The 19030-nt window shown below is 39.2% G+C and overlaps 1 protein-coding gene across 5 annotated transcripts in view; it reads left to right on the top strand.

Moving 5' to 3' along the window:
• SYNJ2 (synaptojanin 2) overlaps positions 1-19030 on the top strand; it is a 68377-nt gene that overhangs the window by 27095 nt on the left and 22252 nt on the right. For all 5 annotated transcript variants that reach the window (XM_042813208.1, XM_042813199.1, XM_042813192.1 and 2 more), the window contains 9 exons: positions 5926-6009; positions 7638-7699; positions 10611-10707; positions 13598-13770; positions 14187-14268; positions 14485-14634; positions 14738-14903; positions 16142-16333; positions 18272-18356. In XM_042813208.1, the coding sequence (XP_042669142.1) occupies positions 5926-6009; positions 7638-7699; positions 10611-10707; positions 13598-13770; positions 14187-14268; positions 14485-14634; positions 14738-14903; positions 16142-16333; positions 18272-18356 (1091 nt within the window). The remainder of the gene's footprint in view (positions 1-5925; positions 6010-7637; positions 7700-10610; positions 10708-13597; positions 13771-14186; positions 14269-14484; positions 14635-14737; positions 14904-16141; positions 16334-18271; positions 18357-19030) is intronic.

Below are 19030 nucleotides of genomic sequence, written 5' to 3'. Positions count from 1 at the left end.
CCTTTCTGGTTTAATGGCATGCTTGCTCTGTGCTTTCATGGATAAGTAGCACCCTAGGATTTTGAAAAGCCAGGACTTTTCCCCCCTTGATAGGAGTTGCTTCTAACATTTTTCTGTTTTTAGAAGAGGGAGAAACATTTAGTTTTATCTCCAGGCAGCTCTTTTATGCATGGATGGTATGCTTGTTTCTCCCACTGTGCTAGCCTTGTGGCATTTTAGCTCTGCAATGAGTCATTTTTGTGGGCTCACTGAACTGCTGTGACTCATGGTGTTTGAGAAGAAGTGGGGAAAAGCTAAATATCTCATTTACTTTTGCTTTTCAAAAACACACACACGCACGCATGCACAAAAAAACCCAAACCAAAACAAACAAACAAGCAAAAAAACCAAACCAGGAATCAACAAAAAAGTTGGTTTTTGAATATTTGATAATTTGGCTTGCATCTTTATAAAGGAAAAATAAAAAATAGTAGGATTGGCAAGCAAAAATAACACACAAAGGAGAGAAAAATGAGGGCTTTTTTGAAATCTCTCTAATGTGTACTTCCAAATTTGCTGCTAGTTTTTTTTTTTTTTTTTCTAATATATTGACATACCCTTTCTAATTGCAGAGTTGCAATTAATCCTCAAGTAAATTTTTAAATCAGTCAATTTTCCAGTGATAGTTTAAATGATACATTTTCACTTTGTTCATATCTGTTTGATAGACACCTGCTGAGAGCAAAGTTTGCTTTGTTTGCTTTTCTCCTTCCTCATCACCCTTTCTACCTGGCCTAGCAATCTGCTGAAGCTGAGGCTGTATCACATTCTTTTAGTTCTTCTCTGCTGATAACATTGAGAAGAAAGCATGTTTTCCTCATTTAGTTTGTGTTCTCGTCACTGCTTACATTTCAGCTCCTGCCCCAAATATTCTCCACAGATTGAGGGTGAACTCTTAACGTCTTAGCATATTACTTAGGGGAAAAACTCTGATTTACCCAAGATAAACAAATGGTTTCAATTGTTTTCCCTTTCATGGAACTGTTCAGAGAAGTGTCTAATATGGAAACCTTGACAAAGCATTAGAAGGAAATGCCATGAATTTGGATTGATGTTCCCTTTATTCCAGTTTAAGAAAAAATATTGGACACCAATGAAGAAAAATGATCCCTATTTCACAATATCTCCTGGGCATGTTGGATAGCTCTCCAGGCTAGGAATGGATGCAATCATGTGGTTAATTTATTTTCTGGATACAGTCTTACTGTGGCCACAGGCAGGACAGAGAGGATTATTTTGGCGAGTATGTTATTGTGTCCTGTTGGTCTGACTTAAAAGGAGTCCTGGAGAGGTAGGTTTAGACCATCTGTTATCTGTGCTTTTTGTGAGTGGTGTGACAGAGATGGAGATCCCAGAAAAAAGCCACGTTGGAATCCATTTCATCATGAACTGTGTGTGAGTTTCTTGAGTACATGATTAATTTTATCATTGAAAGTTGTGACTGGATAATTATTTCCTTCTAATGAAGCTGAGCAGGGGGTAGAGTTTAGTGAATAAATTATTCACTAAGTGATAAATGGGAGAAGCATGCTGGGATTAGAACACCAGCTAGTTGAAGTAGGAGCTTGTTTCTTGCTCAAAGCCAATAAGCAGTACCTGTACACCAACTTTTGCTGTATACCAGGAGAGGTCCTTGGATTGGAGGGTCAAGGTCTGGCTGTATGCAACCAAAGAGAAAGCATGAGATTGTTGCCCTCTTGAGCTGTCACCACTATCACCCTTGATCCCAGAGCTGGAGAAAGTAACCACAAAAAGAAGCTAAGCAGGAGTCAAAATAAACCCATGACAATTTCTAACACCAGATATCAGAGGACAGGAGATGTATTTATTAACAAGGCAAAAAGGTCCTCGATGTAGTGTAAGTATCCAGTTGCTATTATGTTGTCTGATTGGAAACTTGAAAATATATCTCAGAATCCATTCAGCTAAATAGTTTGGATTGTTTTATGGCCAGGCCTTTTGAGAATCAAGCAGTCATCCTTGGATGTTTTGAAAATTTGATAGGAATGAATGTTCTCCTTGGGACAAGTAGTCAACATCATGCTGTCATTATGGAGGTAAGGCTCCACAACAGGTTAGTTCTCTGAAGCCCAAAGACAAAGTCATCATAGCATTAGCAGTACGTATCAACCCTAACAGCAAAGCATTATCCAAAATGCGGCTGACAATTGTTGCACAGTTAGAGGAACATGTGGTCTTTGTGGTCTTGGATGTGTTCCTTGTCCATGAGTTAAACAGAGGACAGATAAATTCTGGAAATAAATGACTGTTTAAAAAAGGAACAGCCTTTTATCTTGTACTGGTCATCTTTCGTGCACTGCCTTAGAAGAAGAGAAATGGGTCTATTAGGACACAGGGCAACCAAGTCAACACCAGAATGACAAAAAAAGCAGGACAGATATGTGCTTGTAGAAAACATCACACTGTGAACAAAAAATGATCCAGACTTGAAAGAATATGAGAAAAGAAATTCAGTACCTATCCATTACTAAATGCTGGAATTGCATAAGCAGCAAAGTTGGAGTTTTTTGTTTGTAATTGTAATTTTAACAATTTACAATTGTAATTTCACCAGTGCTTACTTAAGTAAAGTTAGGTAATGTATCTTATGATAGTGTGTATAGGTGTTAAGATTACATTCATTTCTGATCTGGGAAGTCGTCTTAGTCTCTGTTTTTGAAGCTGCTCACTTAAGAGGCCTGCTGGTAGGAAGGTTCTTGTCACTGTTATTGTTAAGGTCAAGGGATGTGCATGGGAGAAGGCAATGTCAAGATCATGGGTCATAGTGGTGAATAATGAATGGCAATGAATACTGCTGAAATTTAGAGAAAGTTTACTCGGTTGTAATGCCTAGTAAATTTGTTACAGTCTGTTTAGGAAGGAGTGACTGTCAGTAACTGGAGTTGCCCTCTCATTCATTAAAAAAAAAATGAGGTCTTTTTCCAATTCACTGGCAGCTTTGAAGAAAATAATTTTAGATTCATTTGGGTCACGAGAATGAGCTGAGAGGATTGTGAAAGACCACAGAATTGCTCTAGAGAACAGAATACCAAGCTCTGTAACTAAAAAGCAAAGCAAAAAAAAAAAAAAAAAAAAAAAAAAATAATAAAAAGTGCTAATGTGGAGAACTTTCTTGTGAGTGACCTGTACTGAAGAGGCCATGCTCCCAGTTCAAAAACCTCATTTGAATTTCTGAAAGCTATGTGACAATGTGCATAAAAATACCAACTTGTTTAAAATGCCTTATCAGCATAGGCGAGTTCAATATTTGTCCTCATCCTGACAAAAGATCATCATATCAGGCTATGGGCATCACGTTTGATGACAGGAATGATCCACAAATAGTTTTTTGAACGTGTTTTTTTGTTTCAGTTCTCCAAATGACAGCTTAGTAGAGCAGAAAATAGAGAAGGCAACAGTGAATAGAAAATGTAAATAATAATATGAGCAAACATCTGTTAACTCTTACAACATCAAATCACTGGTAGATGGAAATATGAGCAAATAAAAATTCTGTCAGTGCAGAAAGGCAGAAATGTTTGGTCAGTATTTTTCTACTGTATTTGGCATAAAGAAGGTAAGTTGTACGTGCAGGGTCTATAAACTGTGGTGGAATACTTGCTATTTAAACTGTAGCTTAGGAAGATGTTAAACTGCAGCTATTAAAGTTAAAATTATTATTTTTCTAATCAGTGAATCTAGAGAATTTGCAGCTGAGATGTTTTAAAAAGAACTAACCAAAGAGATACTTGCAACTGTGAAGTTTTCTGTTAGTTATGTAAATTGGGATGCTCCAGGAGATTGCAGGAAAACAGGTCCTCTGCAGTAAGTTGTTTGAGTAGACAGATTGTACTTTATGTGATGCTTTGTCTGTAATCATCGTTACCAAATGTTAATGTTTTATTTCAGCTCATCTCATCACTGATTGTTCTTGTCAAATTTTGGGGTGGTCCAGTCTTGACTCTTCTTTTCATAGATTCAGGAACCCTTGGTTAGTATGAATCAGAATAATACCAAGTCTGTCAGTGGAGCAATACAAATTTACTTACTTCAGAGTGGATCCTCTGGGTCCTTGGCTGCGTGCAAAAAGATGATTGGGTGTTTAAAAGTCTCTGACTCATCTTTGACAGCCTGTCTCAGGAAATGAAGAGGAAGAAGGTGGGCCTGCTCACTCTTCCTGCAGTCCAACTGTGGGATTATTGTGGAGCTAGGAGCTGGACTCCTTTGAAGCTGGTTCTTTGTTTCTGTGATTTCTTCTGAGCACAGAATTGTAAAGAAAGGTACATGGATGTGTTGCTATGGTAATTAGTTCTTGCACTCAGTTATGGGCAACATTTAGAAAACTTGACTGGAAGTGCATGTTTTCTGAAGCTGAGGTAGACCTTGCAAAGGGGCTTCAATCACCAACATACTAATATGAAGTACCTGTGCTTTTTTCCTGGAGTGGTACTAGGGTGAATACAACATGAAAGAGCACTTAGTTTATTGGTTTAAGGCTAAAAGCATACCATTTTGCCGTGTGTCAGAACTAGCCATCATTCAAACATGGACTTTGTGTCCTTGGCTGCTTAAATCTTTCGTCTTAACGAAATGGGGATAATTTCGAGGGCACTACAAAAATATTGTAAAAGTTGTCTAAATAAAACTGATGACAGAATATGGAAATACCTGCCTCTCGGATGTATGCTTCTTTCTGCACGTGGAACTAAAAACTGTACATTGGTGGCAGGGTCAAGGTTCAGGTAAGATGCTTCACCTGATCCACCCAACTGGAACATCTAGTGGCAAATCGAAAAGCAAAAAAACCACATTGAAGCAGTATGGTAATTCATTTTCACGCTCTTTTCTATTTTGGAGGCTAGCAGCCAGCTGGCAGCAGTTGTGCTAGATGATACGATGCAGTTAGAGAAGCAGCTACCTGAGTGACCTGTATGGATACCATTCCTCTGCAAGGCTGCAAAAGGCTTGTTGTGATGCATGAGATAACAGAGATGTGTATCATGTGTCACACGTGGAAAACAGCCAGGATTCTGCTGCTAAGAATAGGCTGGGGAAAGAGCTGGGTTTCACACAGTTGCTCTGTGGTCATACCCTGACTGAAGATAGTACCTTTTGTGCTGAGGTAATGTATAATGTGAGCTTTGCCTCGAAGCTGGTGGAGGGGGAAGCTAACTGGGGAAGTCAATGTTTGTATTTCATATGAATTTGATTAGAAATCAGTTAGGTAGCAGTGATCATAACAGATATGCAGCAGGAGTCTGAGGTCCGGTCTGGGAATGCAATGGATAGTTTGGAGCCTCTGGTTGTAAACCCTCTTGAAGAGAAATAGATAACGCACTGTTCGCTGTGTCCTGGAATGGGAGTAGCAAAGTTGTTGGTTTCACTGAGATTTATTTGAACATTGACAAAGCATGACATGCAGTGAAATAAGAAATAATAAATAAAGCATGGGATAAGCCTGTCCCACACCTGACATTACTCATCATCAGTCACAGGGAGCAATGACATTTTGCAGTTAAATTTTGTGAGAGAGACAGAGGGAGAGCATGTCCTGGTCTTCCTGAGTTTCCGCACCAGTAGGTCAAATCCATCTTTGTCGTGGATGAAAGATTCCTTCTGCCTTGCCAGTGGTACTGTTTTAAATTCTCTCTTATTTCTGGTGAGTAATGAACTGAATCTGCTGTGAGTACATGAAAGCGAATACGTTGTACTTTGTTCCAGTGCCTGTGAGACCATGGAAAAGTGGCTGAGCAGTAAGGGGATACGGTGAGATATGCTGTTTACTTTTTTCACCCTTTGTGTTCAGGTCTCAAACACATTTGATGAAGGAGTCACAGACGGATAGCTCTAATTGGAGAACTCCTTCCATTTGTTTTATTTTTGCAGACAATTTACTTGGACGACGATGTCTCTTCCTTTGTGCAGATCAGAGGTTCTGTTCCGCTGTTCTGGGAGCAACCGGGGCTTCAGGTAAACAAATAAATTAAAAAGCCTATCTTCTCTTTCTACTTCTAAATAATTGTTTTTGTAACTTTTTTTTTTTTTTTTTTTTTAATGCGATACGGAGCTCATTCTATGAAAATGCTGATCTATTTCTTTTTAGGTTTGCTTTGTAGGAACTTGTATTTAGATAAAAGGGAAAACCAGCTAAACAACACAACAGGCAAACAGATATAGTCACTGAAGTTCAGCATTTTCACATGTTCGTGTGCCTTGCTGGAAAGTTTTTGTAAGGGATTATGTCCTGATGTCCTAAACTGAAGGTTACAGCAATATCGTTACAACACTTTGTTTTGGAATAACCTTTCATTCTGAACTGTCTGGTTATCAGGAGTATCCTGATTACATTAACCTGCTGGATAAAACTGATAAGCAGCTCTATAAGAGCACTTTACCTTCAAAGTATAATGTTTAGCCTGTTTACTAGGTTTCAGTCAAACAGTAGCAATTATCTGACCTGACCTGACCTTCTGCAAGACAAAGATGTAGGATTTCATTAGGAGATTAATGCATGAAGCCTAGCAGGTTAATATGTGTTACAATTTATGTACTGTTAGAAGCTCGACAAAGAATCATCCTACCATTCCTCTCAGAGCAGGGGGATAAGCAACTAGTCTGACCATGCACATTCATTCATATGTGTTAGTGGAGAGATGTTACATAAATTTTTCTTTTTTTAAAATTCTTTAATAATCATTTGATACATCTTTATTTTTAGATCTAGCACCTAAGTACCATTCAGAATTCACCTGTTGGTGAATACTCATTACTCTTATTCCTTGGACGTGAATGTGCTGGCATTGGTGTTGGAAAGGCTTGCATAAATCAACATTAGGAAAATAACAGAAGATGCTGATGTACAGACAGAAATATATGATCTTATAAATAATTAGCAGTGTAGATTTATGGCACAGGATTTGATCCATCATATTTCATAGAATCATAGGATAGTTTGGGTTGGAAGAGAACCTTAATGTAATCTAGTTCCAACCTCCGTGCTATAGATAGGGACCAGGTTGCCCTCTAGACCAGGTTTCCCAAAACCTCATCCAGTCTGGCCTTGAATGCTTCCACAACCTCTCCAGATAACCTGTTCCAGTGTCTCACCATCCTCACAGTAAAGAATTTCTTCCTAGTATCTAGTCTAAATCTATCCTCTCCCAGTTTAAAGCCATTTCTCCTTGTCCTGTCACTACATGCCCTTATAAAAAGTCCCTCCTCAGTCCATGGAGCTAGCATAACATAAGCCTTTTCTGAGGGATGAAGGGCAGGAAAAGTGCTGGACACGCAGCATATTCATGTGATGCAGTGTGGGATATCTGCTAGAGAAAGTTGGCAAGGGGAAGTGATGATTTATTTGGTTATAAAAAGATGTGTAGAAGATATCCCTTCGCTTAATAATAATCTTTTCACTGGTAATTGTAAATGTTGTGTGATAAAAGCTGTGGCTTTTGTATTAAGGATATTATGTGTGTGGGTGTGTGAAGACTGTTAGGGGTAACCGATGCTGTTAAAGAGATGCTTTTCTCTTAAGGAAAAAGGGGGACATCTATTGATTTACAGATGATTTCTTTTTTCTTTCCAATATTTTATTTTAGGTGGGTTCCTATCATCTAAGGCTTAACAGAGGTCTAGAAGCTAATGCTCCTGCTTTTGATAGGTAAGCTTCATTCAACTTTGGCAGTAACACAGCAGCCTGGCATTTAACTGAGATTCCACAACTTTATGCATTCCCAGTGAATCATTAGAGATGTGAAGCACCCCTCCTATGAGGTTGCCAGTCCCCAAGGTGTTGCAGGATCATTATGTGTGTTACTTTATTCACTTATTCTCATGAATTCTCCTCTCTATTTATGTTAGTAATTGAAATGATTTGGTCTCCTAGCTTGATTCTGGAAAAGCTATGAGATACTGAGTGATATGCCAAAGAAAGGCCTGTGTATTCTCTTGTAACATTTAAATAAACCTGAATTTACAGTACCCATGTGTTCTTTACCTCTATGACTCGGACAATTAAAAATTTGACACCGCTACCTAACCATTCTGGATTTGCTTTTCTCAGTGTTGCTCTGCTATACTGAAATAACAGCATCTTATTCTGTCACAGCTGATATTGTATGGTGCTGTTGTGCTGATGGTCTTTCGTGTTACCCAAAGGCTGGCTGATAAACTTTTTTAAGCCATTAAGACTTAATATGGTACCTATAAATCATAAAAAAGTCTATCTCTCAGCATGATTTCTGTAATGTCTGAACGTGATGTCCCATGGGCATCAGTGAAAACATTACATGAAGTATTTGGTCGGTAGGAAATTTTTAATTTGTTAAGTGTCATGTGATTCATTTCTGATTTGCTTAGGTTTTGGCAAACCAGATCTTATGTCCAAGCTAAAAGCTGGTTTTCGGTAAAATGTCTTAATTTCATGGCTTCATTTACTGTAACTGTTAGCAAATGTGCTCTTAGGAGCTGTTAATAGTTTTGCTCTACTGAAAAGTCCCAAACAGGACCTGGCATCTGAAGGGTCTATGTACCATAGCAGTCCCTGCTCCAAAGGGACTTAGCCCAGGTTCTGAAAGCCTGGTAAGACTCCTGAATGCCTCTGAATTCAGATGTGTTTGAGACTCATGTTCTTGCTGTCCTCTGGTGCCATGTTAATTTGCTTCACTACTTTTCCCGAGTCTTTGTCATAGAGTTCTGCATTCCATAGCAGAGAGAATTCATGTAAGAAAATTCTTTAGCATCCTCCTATTCTGCACAACGAACTGGGTGTACCTCAGTAAGGAACTACTCTGAACACCTTTTTGCTCAGGGAATCTGTTCTCTCTGATTGCGACTGGTGAAAATTAGCCTCTTGTAAGAAACATGAACTTGCACTTTTCCTTGTGCGCAGAATGTGTAGGTTAGGTGAAGTTCAGGATCTCTCTTTTTGCAGAGCTACTAAAGACAGCCTTTTGGAAATCATGGAATCATAGAATCACAGAATGGCCAGGGTTGGAAGGGACCTCAAGGATCATGAATCTTCAACCCCCCTGCCACAGGCAGGGCCACCAACCTCCCCATTTAATGCCAGACCAGGCTGCCCAGGGCCCATTCAATCCACCTTGAACCACCTCTAAGGATGGGACATCCACAACCTCTCTGGGCAGCCTGTTCCAGCAAATGGACAAAGAACATACATGGAAGCAGGCTCTCAGACGTAACAACATGCTACAGTTTCTGAGTGTGCTAGAGAGAGTTCAGCTTGTTAGATTTTCCAGTGACAGGCTTTGAGAGGACACTCTGGGAAGCAAAGGGTTATCTTGTTAGCGGATCTTTTTCTGTCCCCTTTCCCTGACAAATTCTTGGGGAGCTCTTCTCATAACAGGTGACCTGTATTTCAGCAGGTTTTGTTCTTTGAAAATAATGTTGCTGGAGAAGCAGGAGCTTGGTGCTGGAGTCAGATGGGTGCAAATGTACGGAAAGAGTTGGTGTACAGAGAATTGGCTGCAGAATTGGAAGCACAAATAATGCCAGAAAGTATATCTAGCCATATTTCTTGAAACATATGATGCTAAGTTTTTCATTTCTCCATTGTCATGGTTATCTGTGTGGCTTAACTCTGATTATAGATTTTAAAGATGCATGCAATAAAATGAATATTTGACACTTTGATTTTCTGACACTTTGTCATTGCATGTTGCTTTGGAACAAGCAACAGCTGTCCATTTGTGTGGTTATTTTTCCTGTCCATTTCAATTCAGCTTGCTTTTAAGTATCGCTGTGGTGGTAGTACATGATGTAAGATGACTAAGGTTCTAATTGTTTCTTGATAAGCCAGCACAGCTTTTGTAACACATGTATGCCAACTGGAAAAGAATGTATTAAGGGGAGAATGGGTGCCTCTGTATCTGGCTAACAGCTCTTGACTTTAGATTCCCTAAATGTCAGGCTTTGAAAGGTTGGCAATATGTGCCAGATGAAATACTACTTTATACTTGTTCTGTTTCTCCTGAAGAATCTGGACCAGGCCATTTTGCTATAAGGATCTTTGGTCTTAACCAGTGTAGCAGTAGTTATATTTACTAACCTTCCTGCTTAATTTTAAGTAAGCCGTGAGTATCTCAAGGTTGCAGCAGCTCAGAGATGTTTGAACTCATCACCTATGATGTGTTCGTGCCTCTCTGACTTTGGTCGTCCCATTGTTGCCACTGAATGTTGGATCAGCAATGCTGGGCAATTCTTGCTGAAGCATAGTATGTTTTCCTTCCTGATCATCTTTTCTGTGCAGCTTTTAGGCTGAGAGCCAAGAGATGGGAACACATTTTGGACAATATCAAAGCTAACAAAAGATCTGGGACCTGCTTCCTAAAATGCTGCTGTTTATGTTCAGTACAAAGTAATATGTTCTTTAATTTCATACTTGTACAACTTGCACTCAGCAAAGAAGCTGAGGACAATGTCTGTAGCTGCCATGGCTGAAGCATGCTAGATGGAACTACCAGTGTTCTCTACTTCTGTGTTTTGGAAAAAAGGTAGTAGGCTGTATTACATTGGTTTGTTTTTATTTTTTGTTATGGTTACTTTTGCTGTAGGCATATGATGCTTCTGAAGGAGCAGTATGGAAAACAAGTGATTGTTAACTTGTTGGGAAGCAGAGGAGGAGAGGAGGTGCTCAATAGAGCTTTCAAGGTAAAAGACATGCATTTTGTTTTTATTTTGTTGTTGTTAAACTGCTGACTTCCTGAGCCTTCACGTTTTGTTTTCTTTCTGGGCAAGTACCTGATGAATACTAGATCTGAATATGTTTTTTTTTTTTCTTTTTTTCCCCACTAGATATTACAGGGAATTAAGCTTTATAGTCTCTGTGACTTGATTTTCAGGACTGTCTTCTAGCTTATTTCTTCACACCTTTACTCTTTTAAACCAGAATTTAAAAATAACAATGTCCTAATTGTTCTAAGAGTAGTTCATGTTTGCAAAACTGAGTGCTGGTCAGCTTTGTCCATAGTATGTAGTCAACAGTGCAGTTACTATATTCTTCCAGGTGCCTCACCAGGTTGTCAGAACTGCTTTTGGGCCAGTACCTTGCTCTAGCTTGCTAAGAGGAAGATTTGATTGCTCTGATTATAGTGAGAAATAGCTGTTTACCACTAATTGTGATGGGAATTAACTTTTAGAGCACTAGATGACAATCTGGTTTATAGAGAGACATTTTCCGTCTCCCTAAATATGTTCCTAGACACAGCTAATGCTTGAAAGTGTCTGGGTTTCCTTTTCAGGATGACTGGCACTGGAAGTTTAAAAAGCTGCCCTGTGTTTTAGTCTGGAATGATATTTTCATGGCCAGATTTTTAAAACAAGTGTGTATTTGAACCTGGAGATTGTCACTGAGTGGTATTTGTGGCAAGTGGCTGCTCGCATTAGCCTGGAGATTGATGGGAGCCTGCCTCCAAAGTCCTCGTTGCTTCAGAAATCAGACGTAGACCCTTGGGAGTATGTATTTACAAATAACTGTATGAAGGATGTTTTAAGTACGCATCTATAGTGTTACATGTATTTATCACTACTGAAGAGTGATACAACAGTTCTGAGTTCAAATACTTACTCTGAAAGTAAGCACCTCTCTACTGGAAGGAGACAAAGAACATTTTAATGGTGGTTTTTCTGTGATCATTTCTTCTTTCTACAAAAGTGCTGGGAGGGATCAACTACTCCAGTGGGAAATGACAAAGTGAACGACTTCCTCTGTATGGAATATGATCACATCAATTGCCACTGGAGTTAGTGAGACAGTGAGGAAGGTACAGAAAAGAAGACAGGTCCTAGCTTCTAATTTCAGCTTTTTACTGAATTTCACCTTGACATAGCTAGGCCTCTATAGCCTCCTGGTTTTGCTCTCTTTATAATATTTGTTATAGATTATTTTGAAAATATGTTGGAATGTAATTGTAAGATATGAAAACTTGAATGTTCAAATATAAAGATACAAACTTGACTTTTCTTGTAAATTTAATTCGGATATTTTATCAAATACTTGCATTCCTGAAGATAGTATTCTGGTCAATATCATACAGTGAGAAATTAAATCAGAAGTAGGATGTCTATAGAATAAAGACCTTGCATTCCAACTGAAAACAGCCACCTCATGGTCTTTTCTTTACCTTTGTGTTTTAACAGATGAATCGTTAGAAAGAATATATAGTTAGATTTTAGTCCAGTGATTTTAAAGGACTCAGATTAAAAATGAACTATAGAATGGTCAGGAATGAGAGCTTTTCTCCTGTTGTGACGTTTGTTTCTCCATTTTCCCTCCTGTGCATGTACTTTTCTCCCAAAGGTTGCTGCAACCTTTGCAAGTTTTCTCTGAGTTGGCTCAGAGTATTCCTGTTGTAGTCACTGCCACTGCTACTGGTTTCCCTTGATCAGAATGTCTACACTACCATTAGTTTGTGCAACTGGAGCAAACAAAAAATTGTCAATCATGACTTTGCCTGTTATACAACCAAACAAAAAACCAGTACCTTTCCCAGTAATGCTGTTCCTCTCACAAACGTCCTCTGTAACAGATGTAATTATGTTTACAGCGAAGGCGGTACTGTAGTGTAGACAACAATTTACGCCTCAGGTGTGTCACCAGTGCCAGTGGATCTGGTGCAAATACCAAGTGTTTTCACTTCTATAATAATGTAATGAAATATATTGCTTTTTCTCCTCCAAACACCATGCAAGACCTTCAAATTTGTTTCTGGAGGGGTGATTTAATAACTAACTTGATACAGTTGTATATAGGCTTCTAATATAATATCAGGGTGGTTTTTTGTGTTAATTTTGTATCAGAATAAAGGGAATAAAGCATTCCTTTCCTGAGATGAGTCCAAAAGTAAAGGGAATAGACAAAGGTTTGCGTAATTAGAGTTAATAAAGCAATTATCTCTGGCTTTGCCATGAAAAGCAGGATGTGTTACAGCTGTATCTATTATAGAAATGTTAATGAGATTTGTGGCAATTACGGAAATACATATGAGGTCATGGAAATGGGAGATGAAATAATCAGGCTGTTTGTGTCCCTTCTTTCACTTCTGTGGTTTGCCACAAAATTCTGTAGTATGTTTCCTGGGATATCATTTGTCTCTTCCTTCCTCCTCAGCCACGCTCCACCTAAAATTAGGGCCACACATTTTCTCTTGGCATTTGAAGAAGAGTTGCAAAATACACTCATGCTTTTTTATGTTCATGTACCTTAAGCAGCTCTGGGCATTCTTCATGTCAGAATTTGCCCAAAGCATCACTGTTGTTGTGCAGGGCTGCCACTAGTCAGAGTGCACACAGGACCAGTGCTGAGGTATGCTTTGCAAGTATAGTTTGGAATTTGCTGCAGGAAAGTTGGGGTATAGCAATCCAGTTCAGTTTTGGAAAGAAAACAGAGAATTTTCATTGCTGTTTTCACATCTGGCATTTCAAACTTCCATGTGAACTTCTCAAAATTAAAACCTTTGTTTACAAACAATGAAAAGCATGCTGGTATCAGTCTTAGGCTGTCATGTGAACAGGATTTGTTTTCCTTTCAATTCCTAAACAGAAACTGCTATGGGCCTCTTCCCATGCAGCAGACACTCCGATGATAAACTTTGACTACCACCAATTTGCAAAAGGTGGGAAAACTGAAAAACTGGAAAATTTACTGAGACCTCAACTGAAATTGCACTGGGAAGACTTTGGAGTCTTTGCAAAGGGCGAGAATGTAAGTCCATGGTGAGTGTCCCTGCCCCCAAGCCCCAGCATAGGCCGGCACCAGCCCTCCTGGCCTTCCCAGGTTCATCTCTGTGTTTGGACCATGGGCGTATGTGACCATATTGAAATACAGATTTGAAACAAAGTGTAGTCTTGGCACTAAATAGATTATTTGGTTTAACAACATCTCCATGGTCTAGAATTTGGAAAATTACCAATGCGTGGATTTGCAAGCACTGTGTTGCAGACAGTCAGGTAATTAGATATGTAATGGAATACACTGTGCACTGTGTACTGATCCCACTTTTGCACTTTCAAAATGTGGGTGGGAATATTCAAGCTGAACATTTGACGATCTTGTTCAATCAACCTGTAATTAGAAGTTATTTTTAAAATATACTTTTCTTCCTCCCTCCTCTTGTGTTTAATTACCAAAGCCTGCAGACAGGTACTTTTCGAATGAATTGTTTGGACTGCCTGGATCGTACTAACAGCGTACAGTCCTTCGTTGCGCTGGAGGTAAGTTTGTCAGAGGACCTTTCACAGATGTCTGTACTGCATACGTTGTCACACAGGAAAGAAAAGGGGCATAAGCCTCACCAATACAAGTCTTTCTTGCTAGCTCTGTGTTACAGAATTATGCTGGCTGTAATAATTAAATTGAGAAGAAAAGGCAAAATATATTCAATAGAAGTTATTTTATTTCTTTTTTTTTCCCTTTCTCCTCAAACCCAGATTCTGCTTACACAATTGGAGATCCTTGGGTTGAATTCTAGATCTATAGTTGAGCGCTTTGTGGAATCATACAAAGCAATGTGGACTCTCAATGGTCACAATCTGAGCAAAGTGTTTACTGGCAGCCGTGCCCCTGAAGGAAAACACAAGGTAAAGAAAAGCAGCAAAGCTATTTACTCAGAAGTGGCTGTTAAGAAAGATATCTGATTTATATCTTGTTGCCTCTTATGCTGATGATCTTGGTCTGATGTAGGTTGGGAAGCTCAAGGATGGAGCCCGCTCTGTCTCTCGTACCATTCAGTCAAATTTTTTTGATGCAGTAAAGCAGGAAGCCATCAAGCTGCTTCTCATGGGTGACTTCTTCAGTGAGGAATATGCAGACAAGGGCAAGATGCTCATGGATCACACTGCACTGCTGGGTAAGGCCAGCATAAACCCTTCCTTTTTCTTTTCTGTCTGGTCTTGACCGTCAGATATAAGCAATTGCATCTTTTTATAAATAAACTACTCTTGTGTTGTTTAAAACACTTTTTTTTCAAGTTACTGTAGCAGAATCCTGTAAATTTTAATTCCACTGTGCTTATTTCTCACTTGTTTTGTTTTGTTTTGGACTTCCAGCCTGTTTATCTGCTCTTTGATTATCTTTGATAGTTGAAAGGAGATGGACTGAAGGGGAAGATTTTTAGGTCACTCTGACCTGGGGAAGTCTCTTGAGTTCAACATTTTTATCTCCTTATTTTAAGCCTGCAGTTTGCGTGTGCTCTTAGCTGTTTGAATCTGAAAGACACATTTATGCTGGTTCATTCTCTGCTTTACTGCAAGGCTCTGATAGTCCGTAACATATACATAGCTGTTTGCACCCATCTAGAATCAACCAGCCTAGCTCTTTGAGAAGAAACTCATGTGCAGAATGCAGAATAACCTGCTCCCACAAGCAGTCTCATGTTGCCAGTTTGCTCCAGAGAACTGCTGGATTTTAACAGGGTAGACATGAGCCATTCAGCTCCATAGACCTGAGGCTGTCCCCGTTGTGGACTACAAGGACAGTATAGATACCTTTTCTGTGCCTGACTGCTGCTGCATATCGAGTACTTGAAGATTAAGGTTATTACAGCTACTCACATGAAAAAATGCACTCTTAATTGTCTATACTCATCAAAAATAATGAAGGTAGCAGTTTCCTCTAAGGACTTCTGACTAGGCTAGAGAGCTGTGACAGTGCTAGTTTTGAAGATACGATGTGCTACTTTCTATCTTTCCCTCATCTAAATTTGGTAGGACTTGGCTTTAAGTCATAATTTGTGGCGTACTCAGTGTCTGCAGGCAAAACTGAAAAGATTAAGGGAGGAGAAAAGAATTTGTTCAGTTGTTACTTGAAGAAATTCTAGAAAATATATGCTGGAAGTGAGTGACTGGCTTCTCACAGGCACAGCTGCTTTTGTAAGATGCTTGGAGTCTGGAAGAGAAATTGATAGCATCAGCCTTACAGTTATTGCCATTGCTACTGGAGTTATTCTTTAGCTTTTGCATTTTTGCTGCTAGGGTGCTGTCATTATTTCATAGTGACTTACATGTCACTGCTCTTTGGATCCTTTCTCTGCTTTTATGGCACATTTTTGTTTTACATGCTCTCTTTCTCTCTCTTCTCTTCCATCAGTAACTCCAAGTATTCTGAAGGCCATGTCGGAGCGTCAGTTTGAATTCACAAGCTTCAAGCGTGTTCGTGTTGCCATGGGGACCTGGAACGTGAATGGAGGGAAGCAGTTTCGAAGCAACATCCTTGGTACCAGTGAGCTGACAGACTGGCTGCTGGATTCTCCAAAGCTCTCTGGAGTTTCTGAATTTCAGGGTAAGGCTTCAGAGTCAGAAAATGCATTTTGATATTGCAGTAGGTACTGCATTTCTAGGGTCTGCAGGTCAGAACACCAGTTTTGACCAGCTGTTCCTTTCAGAGTCAATGCATCATCCTGAAGGGCATTTTCTGGAAACCTAAAGGATGTATTCAGGCTAATTTAGACCTGTACAGCCTATTCTGCATACCACGTTTTCTTTTGTTCCTCAGTTTCCCCATTCTTGGTTCTTTATTTTGGGTGGAAGCTTTGTGCTTAGGTGCCCCTGGAATGTGTCCTTGTTCTTCATCTTGCCTTTCCTTAGAAGTATAGAAAATTCTCATGTTTCTGGCTTGCTTAAGTTAGCCACTGAATTCTGTATGTACTGAACAAAGTCAGTTACTGTACTTTATTTCCAGATTTTATTAAGAAAAATGAAAAATGAAGGTACTGTCATTTGAAAAATGAGTGTATCCAATGAAGATATGGCAAAATCTGTGCTGTTGTTGTTACAGAGGAACCTGTATATAACCTTCTGCTGGCATCACAGGGATATTTATGTTCCTGCCCTTCAAGCTCAGGAATTAATTCCTCAGATCCCTGGCTCTTACATAAGCTGTCCTGTTTGAACCTGTCCCGGTTTCAGAGACAGAATTCTTAGTTCTTGAGTGTATAGATTTGCAATTCAGTGCAGACAACTATATTCTGAACAGCTTGGGTGGGTACTTGGTCCAGTCTTGTTCAGAAGCAGTTTATCTGTACTGGCAAATGGCTGTGCCCATGATATTAAAATTTGATGAGAGCCTGTTATTTGCTCTCCCTGCTGTCCCTTGTTCCCCTGAGTGAGCTGGAGGAGCAGGACTAATTGATATTGGCAGTCAGAATATGGAATGTCTAAGTAGCTTCTGAAATGGAGCTGACTTATGTTAATGTGCAGAGCTCGGGTATGGCCACCATGGAAATGTCAATACAGTGCCTGCGTAAGTAGTTATGTGTTCAAAATTATTTTGTGGGAAATAAGTAGTTAACGTGACAGTGCCTGTCATGTTAAGCCAAAAAAAGAAAGGGTAAGTATCTTGTTCTAGTTTAATGCTTATGTCTACTGAGAGTAAAGCTGTATTTTACTTCTCTTTATGTTCTTTTTCTGAGACAGAAAATAAGACTTCTTAGATTCCTTTTTTGCTATTTAGGTCTTTGTGCTCAGTTATGTTACTGGTATCTTGGGCCTGTGACAGTTTAAACAAATAAGCAAAACTTCAAAGAAAAAAAAAACCAAACCCAAAATTAGCCCTTTAAATAATGGACAGACCTGATGGGTCAACAGAAGTAATTCATACTATCATAGGAGAGGATTTGATCCTTGCTGTTTTACCAGGATTGTATTCACACACTTGAATCAGGGAAGACAGAGTTGCTGTGCTCCAGAGTGACCTAATCTATGAAGATAAGGACTTTGAAGTCTTCTATAAATTAGCAGATAAATGTACTAAATACATTGAGAGGGAGGGGGCAGAATATAGAGGGACTTTGTATAGACAGTAAGTTCAGATGGACTTGGTGTAAAAAAATAAAAATGAAATGGATAGGCAAGTTGGGCAAAAAGTGGGTGAAAAAATGGCAGGTAGTGAAGTGCTGTGTCCTTACTATGTTTGGAGTGAGGGAGGGAGAATACTGAATACTTTTTCATCTTAACACTGCTACAGTATAGTGCTGATAGTGATTGTTCTGAACTCTGTCTGCGAGAGTCTGGTGGGAGAAAGACAGGAAAAAAGCTGGAAGGAACTGCGGGGGTTGTTTTGTGAGATTAGATTAAAGGAGTAATGATTATGTATAAGCTTGGCAGGGAATGCACAGGATAGAGCTACAGGAATGATCTCTGACACAAATTAGAACACAAATCATTAGGAGAAACAATAAGGTAGTAATTCTTGTATAACTTTTTCCTTTTCTGACAACAGATGATGAGAACTGCCCTCCTGACATATTTGCAGTGGGATTTGAAGAGATGGTTGAATTAAGTGCTGGGAACATTGTAAATGCCAGGTAAATAGGATTTGTTTTTGTTTTGTTCTGAAGCCCAGTATTCCCCAAAAGAACGAGTCAAACAAAAGCCTCCAGAGCTGTGCCTTGCGTCAAGTATGTAGAACACTTCCTTCCAAGTCTGTTGCATGTAATTATAGCTGGAAATATGTTTGCTGTTAATAAACAGCATTGGGGTACTGCTGAAAGTGCTCTTTATTCTTGAGCTTCTGTGCATTAGAAAACTCTATACTTTCTAAGTCTTTGTGTCAGCAGAGAAGGATTCTGATGGATGACATTGTTTAACACTTGTCCTTAAATCCATGTATGGTGTTGGAAAAACATGCTCAGTGACTTTTTTTTTTTTTTTTTTGTCTTTTTTGGGTTACAAGTTGCAGCGGTGTTCAGCATGACTGCTGAGCTCATGGTGTACCCACATGATTCAGCTGACTTTGTAGATGAGGCTGGGTCTGCAAAACTGAAGCTGTATAACCCACTCACAAGGCTTCATCTAAGAACAGTCAATAGCTAACTCTTCCGAGGAGAGCCAGGAGAAGGTCTCTTTATTGAGTATAAGAAATCTTATAAGTCAAAAGATTTGACTTAGATTTTTGGTTTTATAATTATGATTACTACAGCATAGATCATTTTTAGTATAGTTGACAGAATGCACCTCATGTCCCATAGTGGGATAACTA

The sequence above is a fragment of the Centrocercus urophasianus genome, unplaced genomic scaffold (genome assembly GCF_019232065.1).
Source record: "Centrocercus urophasianus isolate 14NV4802_14NV808 unplaced genomic scaffold, USGS_Curo_1.0 seq_10, whole genome shotgun sequence".
Taxonomy (NCBI): domain Eukaryota; kingdom Metazoa; phylum Chordata; class Aves; order Galliformes; family Phasianidae; genus Centrocercus; species Centrocercus urophasianus.
The sequence above is the reverse complement of the archived record's forward strand: the minus strand, read 5'-3'. Positions and strand labels throughout refer to the sequence as shown.